The 16861-nt window shown below is 35.1% G+C and overlaps 1 protein-coding gene across 9 annotated transcripts in view; it reads left to right on the forward strand.

The window, feature by feature from the left end:
* Positions 1 to 16861, forward strand: part of R3HDM1 (R3H domain containing 1) — a 111670-nt gene that overhangs the window by 42010 nt on the left and 52799 nt on the right. For 7 of the 9 annotated variants that reach the window (XM_074335625.2, XM_074335634.2, XM_074335640.2 and 4 more), the window contains 2 exons: positions 4878 to 5168; positions 10837 to 10960. In XM_074335625.2, coding sequence (XP_074191726.1) covers positions 4878 to 5168; positions 10837 to 10960 — 415 coding nt within the window. The remainder of the gene's footprint in view (positions 1 to 4877; positions 5169 to 10836; positions 10961 to 16861) is intronic. The other 2 variants (XM_088794108.1, XM_074335626.2) reach the window with 1 other exon arrangement.

A 16861-nucleotide genomic window follows, 5' to 3' on the forward strand; every position in this document is an offset into this window, starting at 1 on the left:
AGTTTTGTTCACAAGTTATATCATTTGTGCTGCAGGGGTGAAGAATGGATGAGCAGTTTGATAAAGTTATCAAATATTTTGGAAGTTAGGAAAATAATTGTTCCTCTGGCATTTAAGACTCCGTACTGGGCAAAGCAGTTTACCTGAAGGAGAAGGACTTCTAGGTCTTTGATGTATTTCTAAAACCATAAATATGAATTCATGTGTGTAGTGGAAATTGCCTAAAACTCTCTCCAAAGACTCCCATATCCACTTCCCAGCCACAATTTATTACATACACTCAAGTACCTGTTGGACTACATAAAACTCCCTCCCTATTCTTCTCTGCCCTGGCTTCATTGAACTTGGTCCTGAAGTGTTTTTCATGCATTGCACTATCATGTGGTTGTTTTTGCAGCACTGTTTCACTAGGAGCTTTATACTAGGACTGATTCCATTTCATTTCATTCAGTGAAAATATTGTTAGTCTGGCAACTTCAAAAAACTCTAAGGATTTATCTATTGTTACATGTTTCAGATTATTATCTCGTAAAAATAACTTTAGTTATGAGACAACCCTAAATGAAGGTGTAGGCATCTTAGTTTAGAAATAAATGCCTTATTAGGCTATAATTTGAAATCCTGGGGTATGCATCAAACTCCATGGCTGATTTTCCTCACGTTGCTTCAAGTGTTTCTGGAAATTAATCATCAGATACAAAAAAAGAGAATTGATGGGAAAAATGATACTCAGTAATTATCTTTTACGCACTGAGATAATCCATCCATGAAATTTCAAATAACCGAACAAAATAATGCTATGATTTCCAAAGCCTGCAGATAGGCTGCATTTCTTGAAACCAATCACTTTAAGTGGGTCTTGTTTTGCAACCAGTTGCAATTTAAGTAGGAAAAGGAAGTGCTGAGGCTTTTTCTAAGTGATGCCAGAATTTCACTTTGATCAGCCAGTCTTGTAGCCCACGTTTTTCTCGTTACCACTTGCCACCCTGGCAGACGTTAATTCATACCCTGGCTGCTCACAGTACCCTTCTGCCTTTTATCCCCCAGCAGACTAAAGCTTTGTGTCATCTGACACTTACATAGTACGTCAGGTTGTCTGACTTAACACATCGAATAGCCTGCGCTAGGAAGTTCTAAAGCTACTGTATCTCGTTTCTTGTGATGTGTGCTGTCATCCATTAGGAAGCTTGCTAACTTCTAGTTGAGAGGTTAGTGAAGAACCAGTAGCTACTCTATAGGTCTTTCAGATTATACTTTTTTTTTTAGTACTTTTACTTTAATTCTAGTTTTTTTGTAGGATTCTAGGCTAATCTAAGCCTTTCATAATTTTAAAAACAATTGTGTTGATTTTGCACATCTTAATTGTCAAAAGAATTTCTCGTTTAGATTATTCTATGGGTAATCTTACTTAGTTTATTTTGCAATTTTAAAGTATTCTCTTTGGAAATATTGTCCACAGGGAGATTCATGTGTATACATTTTAACCAAAAGTAAGAGTTTTTATTAGATACAATTTCTTGGGTTCCTCCAGTGCTTGCTTACATGGCTGTCTACAGGTCGTTTGACTTACCTTAGCCTGATTGCCATCCATAAAATGGATGATGGTGGTTTTTAAGCCAATATGTATATCACCCCCTTTGTAATAAACTGTATAAATACAAGATTGGGAAGCTAAATCAGATGCCAGTGTTAGCCTATAAATGTCTAGCTGTATTCCATAAGAGTTAGAAATGATTAAAACATTTTTCATTTTCTAAAACACCTGTTTTTTCAGTGCCCCTGGGAAACAGAACTTTTTTTTCCCCCTGAAATGTAGGAGTATTCCATTAGTGGAAAAATTTCAAGTAACTAGTTTCTCAGCTCCTAACACATACTCTCTTAACAAAAATTTTTACTTACAAGAAAAATGTGTTTATCTTTCGTATATAAAAGAGATTGTGTGTGTGTGTGTGTGTGTGTGTGTGTGTGTGTGTGTGTGCGCTTTAGACTGTTAATGATACCCACGGTACATTTTTCTTTAAAAATTGCTAAAATTGAGACATTTTGGTCGCAAAAGAGTATCTCATTGTGCCTTATCAGATAGAGAGGGTAATTGACATTGATATTATGTAAGTTACTGCTGTCTGATAATAAAATAAGTGCTGTTTTTCTTTTGTTATTTAGTGTTACATAACTAAATACAGCAGCCTCTTCATCAGATCAGGAAGTGAGGACAAGTGGTTTTGCTTTTACCAGCTTAACCCAGAGGTCTTAGTTAGATAATAGGATTTGAAACGTCTAAATTACCTGTTTTCAGTGAATATAATAAATCTTTTTATGAAAAAATTATCCTCACTATATATTAAATTTAAGCACAGGTACATTCTCAAAAATTTTACTATGTAGTTTCTTTGTTTTTGTTTCCTGTGTTGTATTTAAGATGACTTTATAAATGTAGTTTAAGCTATTGCCAAAAAAATGGAAACTTTCCATTTTGTGCAATACTTCTGACGTTAGCCCTGTTTGCCAACCTGTTATCCCTTAGCCCATGGGTGCTCTGCCTGCTCAGTACTCTACAGCCCCTTCCCCATGCCCGCCCCTGCCGGTCTCGCCCACCCGGCAGTACTCCATGGTACTGTACCTCTCTTCAGCTCCTGCGTTGTTCCTGTGGGTGGATGTGTGATGAAGCCTCGTGAATGTGATTCATGTGATACGATTTTTTGTGATTTTTTTTTTAAGTGAGGGATACATATGAGTATACTGAAAAAAGGTGTTTCTAGCCTTATTAGGAATAAATTCATTCTCTTCCCTGAAATATTTGTTATATTAGCTTATTACAGTCACTGCGTAAAACTTAGTCTTCTCCTTCCTTTTCGTAATGAAATAATTTTCAGGTTGATTACGCTAGTGCTGACATGTCTTAGCTACTTTTCTTATTCAGGCCAGTGCAGCTCTCTACAATTCTGAGGTAGCAGCTTTCATCTGGGTTTAGGCTTCCTGTTCTTTCCCCAGTGCCATAGGTCTAGTACACGTAGTACTAGTTAACGGAGTGAATTGAAGCTTACAACTCCATAAGACATCCTCCTAAGTATATTTTCAAGGACCGCCTCAAACTGTTTAATCTGTGACTTTAAAGTAATGGTACCTTCTTTAATCACAAATGACACTCCTCTGTAAGAGGTCAGACGCACCACTGCCACGTGTTCTCTGTGTGACCATCTACAGTTATTAAACATATGCGACATCGATGTAAAGTACCTCCTGCAGAGCGCCGAACATGAACTAGATATTCAATAAATGTTACATTTCCTTCCCCTACAATGAGTCTGCCTAACAGCCTACATGCTTTTCCCAGTGATGCTGTTATTCTAACTAAATAGCCATTACATTTTGAAATTGCTTTCCAACTTAAATTACAAGTTGTGTCTTAAAGTCACTCAATACTTTTTTAGAAATGTTGTGTTTTATTGGGGATATTTGTCTTTTGAGCTGGGAACAACCTTATCTGCCAGCCTTGGCACTGAATGATTTTCAAAAAATCACTTCCAGTCTGAAAAACTGAAATTTTGCAGGCTTTGAAAAAGTGGACAACATTAAAAAGAATAGCATAAAAGCCTCAATGTTTTGGGAAATGGCAGCTCATTGGAATAAGAAGTAACTTTTTGTCAAGATGACTGTAATGGTGGCGTGTAGTTATGGTATCTCTTTTTAAAATATTTGGCCATATTACTTTGTAACTGCAGCTAGTAGGTATATTTTGAAACCATTGATTTAGGGAGAATAGTGCTAGAGTGTTTCAGAGCAGCCATTTGGGAGGAGTAAAACCACATATCTTCAATCATTAAATCAGTTCCCCTTTTTCAATCCCTTATCTTCTGCGTAGCCTTAATCTACTTTGCAAAAACCAGCACGTAGTAGAAATTGCTGTCAACTTTGTCAACTTTGATCTGACAACTCAATTGCTATAATTTTTTAAGTAACTTTTTTCACAATTTTCCTCTTAGCAAAGTGTATATGTTGTTGCCAATCTCTGAGTCCTTGGGAGAGGGGGGAATGCCATTTTAACCCCATTATTTTCATTTCAGTGATACTATTATCTAGACGACGTAGTCAGAACTGGTCCTTATGCTGTTGCTGAGTCAAAAACATTTGTCAGACGACATATAAATCATAAGCCTATCTTGGCTGGGCACCGTTGCTTGCTCACCAAGTCGCAAAAGCAGTGGGAAACTGTCTTTTGGATTACATTTGTCTAACATCTGACTTAAGGAACAGACTGAAAAGCACTAGGTTGGAATAGACTTCATGGCCAAATTATTTTTGAGAGATTAGAGAGAAGAGCAGGGGGGGTAGATTTTAATTTTATTTAATTTCTGCTTGTATATTTGCTGGGTACGATAGGAGATACAAAGATGCATAGAACCTGAATCTTGCCTTCCAGGAAGAGGGGTGATGGTTTAAAGTGAAGAGCAGTTCTCACTGTGCCTGACTAGTTACCTGGTCTTTGAAGTCCTTTCAGAAAATTTTAACCATGTAATATGTAAAAGTGTCACATCCACATCCTAACATGCCTTTAATCTTCATTTAAATAAGTGGGTTTTTTTCCTTTTTTATTGTGAATTTTATTGTGTATTTATACCCTACTCTTTTCTGCACACTATATATTTCCATTACATATATTTTATAAGTAGTTTGCAGTGACAGCATTGTAATATGCATACCTTCCTGCCTTAAAGTTCTCATTTTCTTGGAGCTGTTCTTTCATTAAATCATGTCTGTTGTAGATACATGATTTCCATAATATATACTACTGCAACTCATAATATACGAAGTATTTTTCTTTAGTGACTTTGGTCTATGAATGAGAGGCTTACTGATTTGACTTTCTCCTTTTTTAGCAGGACAACCTTGGGTCTCAGTTTAGCCACATGAGTCTCGCCCGCCAGCCATCTGCAGATGGTTCTGACCCTCATGCTACCATGTTCCAGTCCACCGTTGTCCTTCAGTCCCCGCCACAGTCTGGTTATATCGTGACAGCAGCCCCTCCACCACCGCCACCACCTCCTCCCCCTCCGCCCCCCCTGCCACCTGGGCAGCCGGTCCCTACTGCTGCCTACTCTGCTTCTGGTCATCCTGTCAGCCAGCCTGTGCTCCAGCAGCAAGGATACATTCAGCAGCCCTCACCACAGGTACATCACTCCCCCCGCCCCCCCCCGCCTCCCCACCCATGGAAGCCTCTCATGTAAGATCAGTTTTAACATTAGACAGCTAATTTTTAATTTCACATAGAAAGAATTTGTGCAAATTTATAAACAGCATGTCATCATTTCCTTGTCTCTGGAGATTTTCAAGTTCATGCTAGACAACCACACGACAGGTCGACACTTCAGTTGGATAGTTAAACTATGTGATCTTTGGGTTTCCTTCTGACCCTGAGAGGTTTGTTTTGTTTTAATTAGCTTAAGAGAAACACAATAAAGTAAATGCACTATAAAAATAAAATGATGCATTTCGAGGAGAAATAGTATCAGTTTGGGGAGAATTAACATCTTAACACTGTTGAATTTTCCAGTGTAAGAATATGTTCTCTCTCTCCATTTATTTAAATCTTCCTTAATTTTTCTCAACAGGGTTTTGTAGTTTCATTATATAAGTATTACACATATTTTATTAAATATAACCCTTAAGTATTTAATGTTTAAATATTCTAAAGGAGATTATTTTTAAATTAATTTTCTATTCATAATTTGTAGAAACAATTGAGTTTTGTTTATCCTGTGGACTTTCTAAAAATTCAGTTATTCTAGTACTTTTTTGATAGACTGCTTAAGATTTCCTAAATAGGAGATCATTTCCGTATGCATTATCCTTTCCAACCTATATGCATTTGCTTGCCTTATTATATAGCTAAGAGCTCCAATATTGAATATACTCACAACACAAGAAGGAGAAGTAAAATCCCTAGATTCCTTGTATTTTTTGTTGTTGTTCTCAGTTACAGTGGACATTCAGTATATTAGTTTCTGGTTATTAATCTTGTAAAATGTTTTTTCTGCATCTACTGAAGTGATCATGTGATTTTCCCCCCTTTATTAACACAGTGAATTGTGTTGACTGACTTTTGAATATTAAACTAATCTTTCATGATACAGTATGTGTTTTTTTTATATGGCTAGATTCAATTTGCTAATATTTTCGGAATGATTTTTGCTTGTATGTTCATGAAGGATATTGGTCTGTAGTTTACTTGTAATGTCTTTTTCAGGTGGCAGTGCCAGGGTGGTACTGGCCTCAAAATGAGTTGGATATTTTTCCCTTCTTTACTTTCTAAAGGAGTTTGTGTAGGATTGATGTTATTTCTTCGTAAATGTTTGCTAGATTTCACTAATGAATCCATCTGCACCTGGAGTTTTTTTTTGCAGGGAAGATTTAAAATTACAAATTCAATTTCTTGGTAGATACAGAGTTAGTCCAATTTCCTATTTCTTTTTGGGTCAGATTTTATAGTTTGTTTCAATTCCATTTATGTTGTAAAAATTATTGGCATAAAGTTGCTCATAAAACCCCTTATTATATTTCAGTATCTTTAGGATTAATGTTGGTATCACCTCTATAATCCCTGATATTATTAATTTTGGTCTTCTCTCTTCTTTTTCCTTTACTAGTTTAACTTGAGATTTATCAATTCTATTGATGTTCTTAAAAAACCAACTTAGGTTTTATTAATTTTATTCATTTTCTATTTAAACTATTTCTTTTACTGTTTTTTTCCTTACTTATTTTTGGGTTTCATATGTCCCTTTGTTTCTGGTTTCTTGAGGTGGAAGCATAGATCGTTGATTTTAGATGGTTGTTTTTTTCATTATAAGATTTTTAATGTTATAAATTTCCTAAGCACCATTTAGCTGCAACCTACAGATTTGTAAACGTGTGTTTCTTATTTAATTCAAAATATATTTTCTCTTTTTTGTGAGTGACTTTTTGACCCATGATAAATTTGGAAGTGTATTATTTAATTTCCAGGCATTTGGGGCTTTTGTAGATATCTATTGATTTCTATTTTAATTTCATGTGGTCAGAGAACTCTTAAGATTTCAGTGTTTTGGAATCTGTTGAGTCTTATTTTATGTCCCAGCACGGAGTTTCTTAGGGGATGATCCATGTGCACTGTAAAAGAATTTGTATTCTATCATTTTAGTGTTTTGTGGTTTTTTGTTTTTGTTTTTTAAATTAAAATGGAGTTCACATGACATAAAATTAGCATTTTTTTTTTATTTTTTTTTTTATTAAATTTATTGAGGTGACAATTATTAGTAAAGTTACATAGATTTCAGGTGTACAATTCTGTATTACATCATCTATAAATCCCGTTGTGTGTTCATCACCCAGAGTCAGTTCTCCTTCCATCACCATATATTCGATCCCCCTTACCCTCATCTCCCACCCCCCACCCCCAAAATTAGCATTTTAAAGTGAAAAATTCAGTGACATTTCGTAAATTCAGTGTTTTTGCAACCACCACGTTTCTTTAGTTAGTTCCAAAATATTTTTATCACCCCGAAAGAAAACTTGGTGCCCATTAAGCAGTTGCTGCCTATTCCCACCACCCAGCCCTTGGCAATCACCCATCTGCATTATGTCTGTATGGATTTTCCTATTCTGGATACTTCATAGTAACAAAATCTTGCAATATGTTACCTTCTGTGTCTGGCATTTTGGACTTAACATAATGTTTCAGGTTTAGTCCACATTGTAGCATGTATTACGTTGGTGCAAAAGTAATTTTAAAAGGTTAAAAATAATTGCAAAAACCACAGTTACATTTGCACCAACCTAATAGCAGTACTACATTTCTTTTTATGTCTGAATAATATGCCATTGTAGGAGTTCATCTTTTCAACCAGTGATGGTTTTGGGATGTTGCCACCTTTTGCCTGCTGTGAATAGTGCTGTGGTTTATTACCTAGGAGTAGAATTACTGGATCACATTTTTAATTTTTTTAAGAAGTGCCAACTGTTTTCCATAGTGCCTAGTTTTAAATCACATTACTTGTCTTTTTGTTGTGGAGTTGTAAGAGTTCTTTATGTATTTCAGATACTAGATCCTTATCAGATGTGTGATATGCAGGTATGTTCACCCATTCTGTAGATTGTCCTTTCACTTCCTTGACAATGTACTTAATGCACAAAAGTTTTTTTTTAACATTGATAAAGTCCACTTGATCCATTCTTTCATTTTGTTACTCATGCTTTTGGTGCATATCTAAGAATCCATTGTCAAATCCAAAGTCATGAAGGTTTATCACTTTTCTTCTACAAGTTTTATGGTTTCAGCTTCTAGATTTAGATCATGTACCAATTTTGAGTAATTTTTATATGTGCTATGTGGAGAGGGTTCAACTTCATTCTTTGTGTATATCTATTTGTTCCCAGCAGCATTTACTGAAGACCCTGTTGTTTTTCCTATTAAATAGTCTTGGTATCCTTGTCAAATCAGTTAACCATACATACAAAAGTTTACTTCTGTACTCTCACTTTTACACTATTCTGTAATTCTATCTTTATGCCAGTGCTGCACTATTTTATTACTGTACCTTTGTAGTAAGTTTTAAAGTCAGGAAGTGTGAGTCCTCCAACTTTGTTCTTTTTCAAGATGTTTGGGCTATTCAGATCCCTTAGGATTCCATATGAATTTCAGGATTGGCTTTTTCATTTCTGCAAAAGAGGCCATTGGAATTTTTATAGGGATTGTATTGAATCTGTATATCATGTTGAGTATGATTGCCATCTTAACAATATTAAGTTATCTAATATTAATGAACGTGCAATGTCCTTCCATTTAATTAGGTTGTCTTTAGTTTCTTCTATATTCTTTTGTTTCTGCATTTAGTATTTTGTAAACATCAAGTGAGTCAATGTGGTATCTTTCAGATCTTCTACATTCTTAAGTAATTTTTGTCCAGTTCTAGGAATAAATGATAGTGGGTTGGTTTGTCTATTTCTCCCTTAAATTTAGTCAGTATTTATAGTATTTGAGTCTACATTAAGTAATTTATATTTATCATATCTTCCTGATTTATTGACTCATATTGTGAAATATTTTTCTGTCTCTAGTACTATTTTTTTCTCTTGAAACCTATTTTGTCTGACTCATCATTCTTTTGATTTGCATTTAAATGCTATGTCTTTTTCATCCTCTTATTTGCAACCTTTATATTAAAAGTGTGTCTTTTACGTACAGTATAGTTGGGTTTTGCTGTTTTATCCAGTCTGATTGGAGTGTCTAGTTCTTTTGTCTTTAATATGGCTCTTGACATGGTAAGATGAAGGTGTGCCACATTGCTGTTTGTTTGTTTGTTCTATCTGCTTCTTCCCCTGCCTTTTGTATTATTTGAACTCTTTTAGTGTTCCATATTATTTCTTCTATTGCTTTCTTATCTACAGCCCTCTGATTCGTGTGTTTGTGTAGCTTCTTTAGGGACTATGATGTGTATCTTTAGCTTATCACAATCTATTTCACGTTCATAAGAAACTGCAAGTAAAATATACTAGTCATGTCAGCAGTATAATTCTATTTTACCTCTATTGTTTGTGTTATTGTTATACATTGCTTGTATGTATTATAAAATAGTGTTATAATTTTGCCTTAAACCGTGATGTCTTTTCTTTATTTAAGAGGGAAAAAAAGAATATTATTTATACACATAGGAACATACTGAAAAGTATGATAGTGTATAAGATCTGAAATCAGGATATACTTATTGGTTGCTGATATCTCCAAATTAAGGGGTCACATATGTATTGTGTCTGATGTTTCAAAGACAGAAGAACATTACAGTAAATTTAGGAGATTCTTGGCTAATAATTGATCTAGCAATTCTGTCCTTGACTGGTTTCCAGATGAAATGGACACCCTTTAAGATCTCTACAGATCTCTGTTCTTTTAGAAGTAACCCAATCAGAAAAGCAGAGCATGAGAGAGCCCATGAACCTAATAAAGTTAACTTACCACATACTTCTACCTCACTGGATTATTTATTCTAAATCAGGTTACATTTAAAAAAAATTCAAAACTGATATAAATAGCTCTGGAAGGAAAAAAAGGCAGGCTACTCTTATTGGCATTTTTTTCACCTTCATTAAGGTATAATTGACAAAATTTGTATTGGCATTTTAATTTGCATTAGAAATTTGAAAAAAATTAAGGACTGGAACCAGTGCAACTGTGCATTAATGTTGGAAAGGAGAAACTGACTTTTTTTATATACACTGATTACTGTTCAACAGTTGAATAGAATGAGCTAGCAGTGTATATTTCAACCAAGATATGTCTCAAAAACAATGTTAATTGCAAAATAAGTTTCATTAAGTTATAGTTGAGTACCATAAATGTAAATTAATTGAAATCAATTTTATTTATATACACACACACACACACACACACACACACACACACACATATAAAATAGAAGTTTAAAAATATAGGAATGATACATTCCAACTACAGGATAATGGGTTTTCTGTGCCATGTAAAACAAAGCAGTACTGGAGTAATCCTTTCACTATTTCAGTACTGTCTGATTTTGTAAAAGATAGAGGAAAATCTGAAACAAATAGCGCCCAAAAATTAAAATCTACTAAATCTGATTGGTGGGCGTAACAGTAGGTGTCTTTTGTTACGTATACTGTATGTTTGACATTTTTTCAACAATTTTCGATTAAATTTAAAGCTAAGAAAAACCAGTTTTCAGGTGCTTGGTGTTGGAAAGAATTATTACTCATTACACTCTGATGTTTCTCTTCAGAAAAAAGTTGTTATTGCAAGTAGAATTGATTTCCCCTCCATGCTTGTCCTAGATGCCAGCCTGTTACTGCGCTCCAGGCCACTGTCACTCCAGTCAGCCTCAGTACCGCCCCGTCCCTTCAGTTCATTACAGTTCACATCTAAACCAACCACTGCCACAGCCTGCCCAGCAGACAGGTGAGTAGTATGTCTGAGGTCATTAATTCTTCACTGTGGTGGCTACTGCTTTTTTTCATCCTGCTTGATTACAGTCTTACTATTAATATTAAGATACTGCCACACTTAGTCTACACGGGGTTTCAGATATAGGCATACCTATGAATAGGCAAACCAGCAAGATTAAAAGAGTGGGCAAATCTTAGCACCTGCTGGAAAATACCACAGTCAGGTTTATATGCAAAAGGGTTGGGGGCATAATAAGGAGATGGTACTGGGCTGCGCTGTGTGGTGAGAAGCTTCCTGCTGTCGTAGTTGAAGGCTTCTCTGCAGCCTTGGAATCCACCTATGGTTACAACAGAAGAGTGGCAAAGCAAGTTAAGATGTCTCCTGAACAGCTAACCAAGACAGCCTAGCTTTGATTGGGAACTCTTGCCTACTGAAATTTTCTTTATGTCTTAGTCTCAGTGGAAATGCCTTTAAAAAGACTGATGTTCTTACACATCTTCTTCGTGTTTTGTTTTTCAGTTTGCTGGTGTCTAGTGAAAGGTATTTTTAAACCAAGTGCAATCTGAAACGTAGGCATATCAAAAGAATCCAAACTCAATATTATTTTCTTTCTGCTCCTTTCAAATTTTCTTTAAGCATTCATTGAAAACAATTGATCTCAGTGTTGCATAAGATTATCTTACTAATTTTACCGAACTCATTTCTCTGTGCTTCCCACCTAGATGTGTACTTCTGCCCCAGATGTTTAATAAGGTGTTTTTTTCAGCCTTTCATAACTCTAGGTGTTGAAGTACAATTTTTTTGGTTTCTTTGGATCCTTTTTAGCTGCTTGTCACCATGAAAGGTTTCAGACTACGTCAGCTTGACTCACTGAGGCCACATAACCCTCACCCTCCACTTAAGCAGTTTCTTGCTCTTGGTATTGTGTGGAACCTTAATGGGTGCTGCACTTTCAGGAGGAAGACATCTACGCTGAACAATCTGATGAGAAGTGTCCTTGCTTCTCCTCACTTGTGTGGTCTTCAGTGATCATAGTGACTTAGCAACTTCCTACAAGATACAATTCGTACTTATCATTCCTGCAATGGGGTTTCCAGGTCCTTCATCTGTTGCTCCTAGGAGCTGTCTTGTACGTAGTATGTAGGTTCTTCCTTTTTTTGTGCTACTAGCCCTGTATTGTCCCGTGTGTGTGATAGATGTTCTTCCAAAGGATGTTTAGTACAAACATTAGTCATTTTAGCCAACATAGAATTTGTCCTCTCTCTCAAATATGACTCTTTAGTTTCAGGTTTTCCTGAAGTTTAATAATACAGTCCACTTATAATATAAACTAGAGTATGCTATAATTTTGAAGGGCATCAAAAGTTGTTCTTTATACATAGAAAACATTGGTTGTGACACTGATCATTAGCTTTAATAACGTTTTATTCTTGTAGAAATTATTTTCTGAGTTTTCCTCGGCCTGTGACTGACTTTTCATATTATTTTTGTCATGATTTTTTTCTTCATAGCTAATGTCATGATAATAATAAAAAACAAATTTACCTTCATGTTCCCCATTCAAGTACCTCGTATGTGACTAATTCATGTAGTTTGTTAGTACACCCTATTAATGAGGCAAGCAAAATCCTTTGGTCCATATTTGTGTGAGCTTATTAGTTTTGTTCTTTTTTAAGGTTAAATTTTTGTCAAATTGCCTACAGAATTAAAACTTTTAACCACAGGTTGGATCTTTGAGCTTGTACAAATACATCTCTGCAAAAAATATACCCAGTTAATGCAAAATAGCAGAAAATGACACTTCGAATTGAGGCCAAAATGTCTGTGTGACAGATAGCATGTGTTTATCATCAGTCATATTTTAATTTGGGGGTTTTTTGAATGCTATTTATGGAAGCAAATATAAGATAGGTTGCATCTGGATAGTACAGGCACAAAAAGAGAATACATCTGAATAGCTGATGTTGTGTTTGACTCATAGAGTCAGTCGTAACACTTTATAATTAGAGTTGGTCCTTCCAGTTATTTTATGCTGTATTCTCTTAACTTATAGCTTAAGTTAGTTGAATTTCATTTAGTTTCAGAAATAAAGAGAAATAAATCCTCAAAGCATCCTTATCTAAAAGGGAAAGAAATATTTTATGCTAATAAGTAAAATAGAAATTTTCCTTTAAAGAAAAATTTGATAGTGCCAAATATTATGTTGGAAGTTATATTGAACAATTTTATGGAATTGGTAGGATTTGAATATTTTAAAAAGTTACAATCCGGGCAGCCGGTTAGCTCAGTTGGTTAGAGCAAGATGTTCGTAACACCAGGGTTGCTGGTTCGATCCCCGCATGGGCCAATGTGAGCTGTGCCCTCCATGAAACAACTGCTTGACTTGGAGCTGATAGGTCCTGGAGAAACACATTTAAAATAAATAAAAGTTAAAAAAAAAAATTAAAACACAAAGTCACAAATTTTTTTTTAAAAAAAAGGTTACAATCTAAAGACTTTTGTTGTAGTTACAATCTACAGACTTTTTTTGTAGTTAGTGATTTTTTTGTGTGTTTGTTTGTTTTTGTTTTTTAATGTAAGAGCTTAGAGAAAAAAATGTACATTTATGTTTGTATGTGTCCTGATAGAAAAGTAAAATGCACTGGGGAATAGACAAGGCAGTTTTTTGTTTCTAATTTATTTTCACAGATTTATAGCAATTCCTGTCTTAGTAATTTACATTTTTATATGTAAACATCATACTTTTTGGATTTCTTTTTCTTTTTTGTCCTTATACTTCCCTACATTCCACCACCCAAACCTGATTAAAATTAGAAATTATAACATTTTTTTTCTTGTCAAACAACATTTAGTCAAGCTTATTATTTTCTTTTATTACATAAAAGATTGAAACTAATTATTCGACCAAATAATGAAAGCATTGATAGATTTGGAACAATTTTTCTTCACTAAGACACAAATAATTTTTAAATGTTTGTATATGAATTTAAAGAAATTTTCCCATAAATTAACACACCCAATTGAATCAAGTATTCTTAGCCCAGGTAGAGTATGAGCAATAAAATATAAGATTTTCTCTTATTTTTCCCATTTGGAAGCAGAGAGAAAGTGGGGGACATATCTCAAGGAGAAAATTCTTTGGTCTTCCATCCATGTTTGTGCCAGAGGACCACAATAGTTTTACTGATCTCCTTGACAGTAACCTCCAGTGTGCTATGGGAACTGAACTGAAATCAGTACTAACATTACTGCTAAGGAATGAATATACAAATCTTGTGTAAATGGGAAACTACCATGGTCATTCCAAAGAAGGTTGAGGCAATCCCCGTCAACAGAAGGAAAAGAAATTCTGGCTACAAAAGGCTTTTCAGACAATGTATCGTATAATGTGAAAGAAAACAAAATAAGAGTCAAATCCTGACAGCCCTTATTTGTTTTTAACTGGTGTTAGGCGTATCCCTTAAAGCCTCTGGGTTTCAGTTTACTCATTTTCACAGTAAGGGAATTTTACTGTGTTCTCTGTTGAAGCCTCTGTGTACCCTAAAATTCCATGATTCTGTGTTGATCTTATGTGAGTCATTTCTAGTTCAGAAAGGTGGAATATTAGAGAATTGGTTTGCAATAGTTTAGTGACTTACTGTCAAGAACTGGAGTTATATAAGTAACAATTTCAGAAGATCTGGTTGCTTGCGTGTTCCAATAATAAGGATCTGTTATCTTAACGCTTTACCACATAATTTACAGCTTGAATACCGTAATGTATACTACATACAAGGAGTTTGGTATACTGCAGGGAGTCATTATAGCAGAGATTTTAGGTTTGTGAAGCCCTGGCTGTTTTCTGTGTAGCTGCTTTCATTCTTATGACTCTTTTGAAAAGTTTGCAGCCTCACCATATATGTTTAATATTTTGCAATAATTGGCCTTGTTCCTGAGCTGTTGGATTCGGGGCCGTAGCACTGTCTGAGAGGTTTACATTTCTCACAGTGAACCGGTCTCTTTTTCAGCTGCTTCCTGGCTTCTTTTTACTCAGGTTTCCACTGCCTTTTATTTTTTTTCTTTTTCTGTTCTTCTCTTTCTTTCTTTTTTTTTTAATGCTATATTAAGGTATTAATATTTGCTTGTATTTTCCATTAACTGTAATGGCTTTTAATCATGCATCATACTCAACAATAGGGATTTGAATTTAAATGATAACCTTGGCTTAATGTAATTTACCATTTAAAAATTCACGGAAGCTATTGCTTTAATTTCTTTTCCAAAGCAGATTTGGATGACAGATTCAGTTTGGTGTGGAGCTTTTCTTAAAAGTTTAATGTCTCAAGTGTGCCAAACGCATTAGCAAAAGTCAAATACATCTCTTTTCCTATTGCTACATAACTTTTTAGGAACAGTATTATACATTAAAGCATGCCATCAAATAAGACACCTAAAGGCATTTGAAGCTACTTTAGGCTCCAACCAAGGATATAATTCAGTTTCCTCCCCACCCCCCAAACTGTGATGTTACATGCATGTGGGAAGCAAAATGACTGTAAAACTAAATATCAATGCATTATATCTTCAGTCTTAGCTTTTCAAATAACTCAGAACCACGTGGTTCCGAATTGATTGAGCTTTTATTACCTGCAGACTATGATAGGGTCCTGATGAACTAACTACACCATGGGAGGAAGATTTTAGGATAAGTGATCTTTGAGATGCACAGAATATTGGCAGCATTGCAGGGCACACATTTAAAAGTAACTAGGATATAAAAGGCAAGCCTATTGGATAAGCAGGGGAGGGGTGATATTGATAAAGGATTTAGCTATCTCAAATAGGGGCTCTAGGCACAAAGTCAATTTCTTTACTGACAACTTGGACTGGAGTAATAGGAGTTTTGTATTTATATTACTGGACTGGTGGCCCTGGCTATCCTTGTTATTTCATTGATTCTGTGAGCATTTCTTAGTATTGTGTGACCAGCATAGATTCAGACATTGTATAATACCTACAAATCCACCTATTTCCCTTTTCCCTTCTCCATTAACCTGCCGCCACTGAAATCTGGAGCCAAATGTATCTGGTAAGTACCCATAGATTTCCTTGAGTTGTACAGACTCTTTCATAGGACTGTCATTTAAATATAATAGCTGTGAGCTGTAACCTCTATGTCACTGTTTTCATTTGATTTGTTTTTTGTGTTTGTATTTGTTTATTTTAGGCACAGAAGTAGGAGAGCAGAGGGTGATAGAGGAGAAAGAATAGTGAAGGCGAGCTGGCCCTGTGTCTTCTTCCAAATTCACCGAAGGGGCTATCGTTACTTGAACTTCCCTGCTTACTAAAATAGTGCCACAGACATTAGATGGACCAGGATTACAGACTTGAGGTTTAGATGATTTGGAAACAGTTTTTCTAAATTGTCTTTTAAATACCTAGTTACCAAAAAATTTAGAGTTGGCAAAATGGCTCATTAAAAAAAAAAAATCTGCCCTCACAGTGCTACAAGTTCAGTCTCGAAAAAAAATTAATAATACTGTTAAATGAACCTTAGATTTATAGCTGTCATGACTTCTTCAATTCTGTGTGTTATCTTTCTGATTATATCTAACCTGCATTAAGAATGCTTTCCTTTAACACAAATGCTAGTTCACGTTCACCTATGTGAAATAAAACTAGCCTGTGATAGCCTGGGCAATACTTTTCTGCCAAACACTGTATTTCCTTCTTGTTCTCTGCTCTATTCAAGTGAAAGGGAGTTAAAAATAGAATATTCTTTGGAGCCCTCCAGGGAAGGGCCTGAGCCATCAATTTATATTGTCCTAGTTCTCTCAGCTTGCAGAATCGATTGTATGTTTCCCTGAATGTGCTGGATGGAATGGGATAATATTGCAACAGTGCAGTCCTTTCACAAAGGAGAATGGCAGTGTT

Source organism: Rhinolophus sinicus, chromosome 17 (genome assembly GCF_057876585.1).
Source record: "Rhinolophus sinicus isolate RSI-liver-muscle chromosome 17, RSI-T2T, whole genome shotgun sequence".
Classification (NCBI taxonomy): Eukaryota; Metazoa; Chordata; class Mammalia; order Chiroptera; family Rhinolophidae; genus Rhinolophus; species Rhinolophus sinicus.